The sequence below is a fragment of the Hyposmocoma kahamanoa genome, unplaced genomic scaffold, assembly GCF_003589595.1.
Source record: "Hyposmocoma kahamanoa isolate Upper Pololo Valley unplaced genomic scaffold, ASM358959v1 63, whole genome shotgun sequence".
NCBI lineage: Eukaryota > Metazoa > Arthropoda > Insecta > Lepidoptera > Cosmopterigidae > Hyposmocoma > Hyposmocoma kahamanoa.
The window spans coordinates 2,613,038-2,621,586 of record NW_020653851.1 but is presented as its reverse complement, the minus strand read 5'-3'; the positions used below and the strand labels follow the sequence as shown (position 1 = coordinate 2,621,586).

Here is an 8,549-nt window from a genome sequence, read left to right as displayed (position 1 = left end):
CTTAAACAACCCAGTGCAGTGTTAAATAATCATGTTCTTAAAGACAGAAATTTTTAAAGCAATTTTATTTAAACCGCCAGTGAAATTACCACTATCGTATTGGGTTCTTGCTTGTGTTAGATTTTTGCTTACAATTATTCCGCAACGAGGTTATATACATCCAGATGAATTTTTCCAGAATGTTGAAGTTATCGCTGGTATGTTTACTATTCATATCACGTATTAACTGAGTTTTATTTACAAGCAACCGTTGAGAAAAGTTACTTTTTTTTCAGGCGACATTTTCTCAGTGGATGTGGCGAAAACATGGGAATTCAATCCCAAATTCCCTATTAGAAACATCTTCATACCCAAAATGATCCTTGGACCACCATTACACTTTATTCAAATTATGAATCCATATTCAAAAAACTACCTGAACATAGATCTAAAAACTCCCTACTACTTGCTAGTTATACCACGAATATTTATTTGTTTGCTGTCGTTTATAAATGATTACTGTTTATACAAAATATGTATTTTATACGGGCAAAATTTTAGAACACGGCTTAAAGTATTTGCTAGTTCGTACGTCATATTTGTTTATTGCACAAGAAGTTTCTCAAACACCTTTGAAATGATGTTTTTCTCGATTCTTCTATACTTAGTAGCTGAATGCATGTTAAAATCTGACAAAGTAATTTATCATAGTGAGTTTTTGAAAGAAAAGTATGACAAGGCAAAGTCACCAGTGGAAAGAGTGAAACTTTTTAAACTACAGACTCATTTGCCAGATCATTCTTTGAATAGAGTCGCAATATTATCAACTCTAGTTATTCTAGGGATATTTAATCGTCCAACGTTTGTAGGCTTTGCATTTCCACCAATTTTCTTTTGGCTGCATCGTGGTTTAGGTTCTAAAATAGTTGGTTTCAAAGACTTCCATTACCGTATTTTATGCTTCATTGTATTCAGCATCCCTACGATTTTATTCCTCATTTTAGTTGATTCTGGTTATTATGGATATTTGACAAAGGCAGATGTGGAATCTCTAAAACTGGGTTGGGACAATTGGGTGGTGACTCCGTTGAATTTCCTGCGGTATAATGCAGATAAACGGAATCTGCAACTACATGGATTACATCCATGGTGGCTTCACATGGTTGTCAATGTGCCACTGCTGTTCAATGTACTTGGGTTGTTGGCCCATTTTACAATTGCCAGCATTATATACAGGTAATTAATCTTAACACCATTATTATCAGCTTTAAATTAAGTTTTTAAAATCCTAATTTAAAAAATTTACATTGTTTGAACCAAATAAACATGTATAATACGTAACTATCATGTAGATTATACACGTTTATTCAGTGGGGTCATTGTAATAAGTCACAAATTATAATTTATAATTCATATTTTATTTTCATGAGTACCTTTTTTCTTTGTGTTTGTTAAATTTTTGTATCAACAATAATACAAACTAGAGGAGTATTTTCACAAAAAATAGATGAATATCATGCTAGTTTAAACATCATGATATTCAATGAAAATAAAATATTGCAATTAATAGAGCAACTTCAATACCAGTTTTCTGTTAGCTGTAAGGGCGCCTGGCTGAGTGAAGGAACTCATAAGTTCTCACAAGTGGCTCTACTGCATATAAGCCGTTAAACCCAATACAAAGATTCGCAATTCATGAGATCCACTGGCTCCATCCATAGCTCAAGAGCGGTAGCCACATTGGGCAACACTTGCTGGTTCGAGTCCAGTTCGATTGAAGGAATTTTTCTTCATGTTTTTTGGGTCTTTGTATCGATTATTATAATTTACAAACTGAAACTGTTTCCAACGATAACAAAAACCCATTGAAAGTAGTGTGTCATGTGCATAATATTAAGTAGTAAACCTTCTACTCTTTGTTTGTTCCTTAAGCACTAATGAGAAATAAAAAAATATTTCCCATAAGTGTTGAGTAATACGCGATTGTTTGTGGGCGACACTTCATATGACAATACATGAATAGCACCAATTGTATGGTACGAGTATATTATATGGATGGTACGATTATATGGATATTGATAATGTACTCATTTAGGTACACTCAACTGCACAAATAATATCATGAATAAATATTACATAAATATTATCATGTTATAATTAACATGATAATTATTTAAAAAATTAATTTGATAATTCAAGGTATATTGATTTATCAAGATAATTATTTTGATAATTATCACTTCGAAACCCTGCTTTTGGTGTTTATATTATTGTAATTGTTGGTCAAGAGTTGTAAAGGGAAATGTGCCATTGCCTTCGTATTAAAGCCAAAGGTTGATACTACAGCCATCATTTCAAACTACAAATTAACTACTTTTACTAGTATTGAAAAAAATCCTATTTTGAAAAAAAACAACATTTTTTCACAAAAATAAATTAGGAAGGAGCAATTAGAAAGATTTTTTCGCCGTAGTGAGTTTAGAGTAGAGTAGAGAGCATATTTCACTGTCTCTGTGGCCGAACGGTTACCATGCCGGACTGCCACACACGGCCTATATTCTATTTCTCTCGTGAGTTTGGGTGTAATTTTTGGTTGTCTATGTGTGTGTCCATAGCACCCGCGACGCAGAGTTTCCCTAGTGCGGGGCCATGTTGAGTGAGTGCGTTATTATTATTATTATTATTACCTATGTTAAATCTCGTTTTTCTTTATAATAGTGACTTTTAGCTTTACAACTTTATTTTATAATTAAGATATTTCTAAACGTGTAACGTAGAGCCTTCGAAATTATATTTTTCCAATTTTTCGGGATTTTTTCCAGAAAAATGTCCAGTATTTGAAATTTTTCGGAAAATTGCCTTATAGCCTTCACTGATATCCATGTTCATCTTTACAGATTCATCCGCGGCCATTACAGCAAGTTACCTCGCATCCAAAGCATCACAGGTCTAATGCTGTTCTCTCTAGTCATACCAGTGGCTTTACTGTCATTGTTTCCCCACCAGGAAGCCCGATTCGTTATTCCTGTTCTTGTACCTTTAGTATATCTATTCGGAAGTCATTTATATGAGAATGAAAGCGACGGTCCTAAAAATAGAAAGTTTAAAAAAGCTCTAAGGTTTACGTGGTATACGCTAAATGCTCTATTAACAATTTTCTTCGGTTTCATTCATCAAGGAGGCATATACCCATTAACGAATACACTACATCGCGAAATAAAAAGCACATATGGTACCGATACACATGTTATAACAACGCATAGTTATAGTATACCAACGTTTTTGTTACAATTGGAAAGTACGAGTAAAGTTTGGAGGGATAGAATGACTGGAAATAAATATAAATTAGCGCCCTCGACCTTTATTCATAAGTACGGATCGATGCCTATGGACGAATTGTTTCTAAGAGTAGATGAAGTTTTTACAGAAGCCGAAAGGTTGTTATACGAGTCCAAAAAAAAGTACAGGTTTTATATTGTTGCCCCTTGTTCTTTAGACAGACAAATACGCGAAAGTGCTGGCATGTATTATTACATCAGTGTCGTAGAAGACATTCAATACTATCCTCATTTTTGTTCCGAAGCATTACCCCAATTTCCTAGTAAAAGAGATCAATATTGCTTAGAACATAATGCTTTACGGAAAAATGAGTCTCAAATCGTTGATCTGAATATGTTCCAAAGAATCTCGTGCTTTTTAAGGAAGTTTTGTTTACAAGTATATAATGTTAAACCTGTAGGTAAGAAAACGTAAGTTTTAGATATTTAAGGCTACTTATGTATATGTTTTTGTCTTGGCTATAACATAATGCCTTACGGAAAATCGTATCGCAATTGTAATCTAAATACATTCCAAAGGATATCGTGATTTTAAGGATGTTTTGTTTATAAATGTACAGTGTTAAGTGGTAGGATAAGGAAACGAAAGTAGCTATTTGATATTAATGTGTTTGTCTTTCTTAAAATATAATGCCTTACGGAAAAACGAATCTCAGATAGTAGATCTGTATAAGTTTCATAGAATCTCGAGCTTGATAAATATTTGGTTTTTGGTTAAAACTCTAGTGTAACTTGTAAATAGCGTAAATTTTAGATGTCTAAGACTATATTTTTGTCTTTTGTATCTCACTATTGAGTCTGAATCTATATAAGTACGACTTTGTTCTCTGGTACGACACAAAGATGGAAAACGGAATGGAAGCTAATTTTTGTAACGATATTGTAGCGCGAGCATTCTTGAGCATGGGCGAGAATTCCGCGGAAGATTTTGGCTCGTATCTAATTTGTACGTTACGCAATTGAACATAAAGTTCATTATGCTATGTACAATATTGTTACAAAAATTCGCTTCCATTCCGTTTCGCCGCAATATAAATTGAGCCTTACAATAATAATAGATAAAGTGCCAGATAACTACACGAATTGCCTATCCTCAATATGAATACCAAGATCACCCAGACCACAACCAGTTTAGGAAAGTTAATTTTCCAAATTGGCCCTACCGGGAATCCACCTCAACAACCGAGGTCGTCATTTATTTTTCTTATGTAAGTACAGTCAGCGTTAAAGCTAGCTGAACCTCTACCATGATTTTAGTGACAACGCCTGTGACTGTTATAAGAAGAATTACGATTTGGTATACCAATATTTTACGGGATTGCAGCAGCAACTGTCCCTATGTAAACTCAAGGAAGATGATACATTGAACTAAAACTTACCACACACCCAAAGATCAATTTAAAATGGTCTTTACATTTTTGCATCGGTCATCCCTTCAGTGTGCTCAGAATATTTAAAATAAACCAACATTGTGGTAATGAATTTGAAGTGCATTTCAATCTGACTTTGTACCACTGCAAGTAATGCGTGTATCATTTATTTGGAAGTGAAAACATACCCACCAAAGTTTTGCTTTACGAATATAAACGCTTACACGCTGAATTTGTATGTATTTGCTCTCTCGCATAACCAATTCGTGTTTTATTACAAAATTGAGAGATATAGGTTAGGCATCACTTATTTGTGGTCTTTGAAACTACCCACATATTCATCTGAATGATTTTATTTATCAAAGGAATTTCACTATGAGTTGAAATAATCATTGTGTTAATTATTTCCTAAGCGTCGAGATATTTTCGTAATATAATATGCATTTTTACAAATCATCACAAATATACATATTTTTATTATTGTTTACAAATAAGTAGGTATTTTATTTTAATTGCTCAATTTGAAATTTTTCGTAACTAAGTTTAATATTTTTTTAATTTGTCATTCCAAATATAATTGAATTGTCAATGGTTGAAATGAATTGTGTTTTTTTTATGGTATGGATTATGAATGTGATGTTTTTTTATTATTGTTAGCTTAAAGCCGATGTAGTGTGTTTACACAGGGTCGACTGCCGCCTTCGACAGACTACTTCACCTTGCCGAAGAAGGGTGACCGTCAGGATGGCTGGTCGCCTGTGGCGTCTGGCACTGAGTGTATATTCAAGAATTGCTACCTATTTGCTACCTTTTCTAAATAATTGCTACCTATGATATATTCTTAGAAATTAAAAAAAAATTTGACCAGCCATTTTGGCGTCAGGATGGCTGGTCGCCTCTTTGTTCAGCATGAAGGGAGCAGATTTGCCAGAAGTATGTATTACCAATAATTGCTACCTTCACGAATTAAAGGTATACGCTTCTTATCTACATTAGTTAAAAAAATATAACCGATTTAAAATTTTACGAAAAAGTGCCTGACCAAACTAAAAAGGCAAAAGTTTTTAGTGCTTTATTGCCATAATATAAAGGGCAGGCGTTTAACAATTACTTCGAGGCGAACTAGTCTGGTGAGGTTGCTGATATATGCATAAAACCGAGGGTAGGTAACCATCATAACGCAATATGTGTGTTATTTGTCATAAGTGGATCAAATTGTTTTAGTGTAATTCATCTGAGGATTCAAAGGTTTTGTTATTGCTAATATTGAGTTTAATATTTACGTTTCTGGTTTTAGTAGTGTTTGGTGACAATGAAAAGAGGGAGGCCTTTGTTGTGCCACTCGATGAGCAAAAAAAATGCATTACTGCAATATATACAGTATTTTTCCATCCAGCCATCCTGACGTCAGAATGGCCGGTCAAATTTTTTTTTAAATTTCTCCGAATATATTATAGGTAGCAATTATTTAAAAAAGATTTCAATTCTTGAATATACACTCAGTGCTAGACGCCACAGGCGACCAACCATCCTGACGGTCACCGAAGAAGATGTAGTCGACTCACTGTTTACACCAAATCGACTGCGTCTAAGGCACTTGCCGCGCGTCATTACAAATACGTTTTTACATACAGAAACGACAAATCGTCCAAAATGTTAAACTGATACGGAAGGTAGGTAGGTACGGTAGGTACTTACCGGCCCCCAACACTGCCGCCGACATATTGAAACGTAGTGACCGACCGACAGGGCGTTAGCTTAAGGCGACCGTGTAGCCCGAAATTGATTATTACCTTGTCGACATCGGCAAGTCAAACTAGTGTTTTCATTGGATAGGTTGCTGTGGTGGACTAACGAAGGCGTCCTGTCGACCAAGTGTAAACACGCCACTAGCGTTGGAGTCAAACGACAAGAGACAATGTTGATGCTTTTTTAAATGAAGAGAATTATATTAACATAAGTTAAATAGTTGCTGTGACAGGCAAAAAATCATTTATTGTATTGTAAGTTTGAGGAGTTCATTCAAAAAGTGTAATCCTTTATTGTGATTTCAATTATGGCCATACATATTAAATATATTTTTAAGTAATTAGGGTTAATTATGTTCAGAAATGTGTCTAAGATCAAGTTCTAGTTGATTGGAATGTTAAAATTATCACAATGTAATTTTGTATCTCCCAATTGGGACTCACCATACTTATCGAAAAAGCTTGAAAGATTTTTCTGACCGACTCCAGCGAATCTGCTTCGGTAATGTGGCTCGTCGGTAAATGTAGTGATTCCCTTAAGTGGCTAAAAAAATAATAAATATAAAAAGTGTGCTAAACTCCGTCGCTGGTTATTGTAAATGCATAACTAAATACATAAATAAAACATTGTTTTTTTTTTATAACATCAAGTGTTAAAGTTATAATATCGAGTTCTTAGGTTTTCGCGATTGTTACACATAGGAAATGAAACTATTTTTCCGGATTTAAATCGCGTATATTTGTTTTTTCTGAACTGCTCAAACATTGCCTTCCTGTGAGGCTGTCTAACATTATTTTCAGCTTACTCATGTCCAGGTTTGTCACGGTACGTGTCAATGGTGAATTGGAAACTCCAAGGTCTATCTGGCAAGGTCTTCCACAAGGCTCTGTGCTGAGTCCATTATTATATAACCTTTATACGTATGACCTTGACCTAACTGTATCATGTTTTTATAACGTCTTACAATACGCCGATGATATAGCCTTATACATCTCCTCCAAGGACCTTCTTCAGGCCTCGTTTCACATTAGCTCTGCTCTTAATTCCGTCCATACTTGGCTTCTGGATCATGGCCTGACTCTCCTAGCAAATCTAACGCTGTTATCTTCTCATGTAAAAGAGCCGTGCCCACTCTCGAGATTTCAGTCAACGATCAACCAATCCCTATCTCAAATTGTGCTAAGTTTTTGGGTATCATATTTGACTCAAAATTGTCTGGAGTCCAACATCTGAACTATATCTGTAATAAAGCTGAGAAAGGCGTCAACGTTCTGAGATCACTATCTGGCGTTCGCTGGGGCTCTCACCCCTTTTACCAAAAAATATTATACAATGCTGTAATCCGCAGCCATTTCGACTACGGCAGCTTCATTCTAGAACCCTGTAGCAAATTGGCCCTAATTAAACTCACCCTCATGCAATCTAAATGTTTAAGAATCATCACTGGAGCCATGAAATCATCTCCTATAAACGCCCTCCAAGTCCAGTGCCTCGATCCTCCATTACACCTCAGGCGTCAGTTCATGAGCGACAGATATTTATTTAACATCGCCCAATATTCGAATCATCCCCTATTAGAAAAACTACAAAACCTGTCTGATGGTGTCGCTTCATCACCCTATTGGGCCCATAGTAGGGAAGCCCCACCCTTAATTAAAAGCTTAAATATCTTGAAAAACCTCCCTTCCCCTATTGTGAAAATCCCCAAAAACCCCCTATTTCAGATCCCTTTTGAAGCGCTAACCTTTCAGCCACGTGTAATCCTCAACTTTGGTGTTTGTAAGGACTCTGTCAATGCTAACTACGAATTTACAAAAATCTTAAACAACAACTGGCACGACTGGCTCACCATCTTTACAGACGCCTCAAAATTGCAGGACGATGGCAATGTCGGTGCAGTGGTCTGGATCCCAAAGTACAGTGTACTATTAAGCTTTAAATGCTCACCTACCTCAACTGTTTACACTGGTGAATCTATTGCCGTTCTGGAAGCCATCTTGTACGTGAAGTCACATCGACTAAATAAGACGATAATTTTCTCAGATTGCCGTAGCTGCCTGCAAGATTGAAAGAAAACACTCACGCCCGAGAAGTAATTATTAAATATTTTATT

At 35.3% G+C, this 8,549-nt stretch overlaps 1 protein-coding gene across 2 annotated transcripts; it reads left to right on the top strand.

Annotated features, from left to right (window-relative positions):
- On the top strand, positions 1-4,113 carry LOC113230341 (GPI mannosyltransferase 4). Of its 2 annotated transcripts, none has more exons than XM_026464232.1 (3): positions 1-197; positions 261-1,215; positions 2,877-4,113. In XM_026464232.1, the coding sequence occupies exons 1-3, from the start codon at positions 32-34 to the stop codon at positions 3,730-3,732; spliced, it is 1,977 nt and encodes a 658-aa protein (XP_026320017.1). In that variant the 5' UTR covers positions 1-31; the 3' UTR covers positions 3,733-4,113. The 2 variants fall into 2 exon arrangements, with proteins under 2 accessions (XP_026320017.1, XP_026320019.1); XM_026464234.1 differs by having other exon boundaries at positions 276-1,215; positions 2,877-4,112.
- The last annotated feature ends 4,436 nt before the right edge of the window (positions 4,114-8,549 follow it).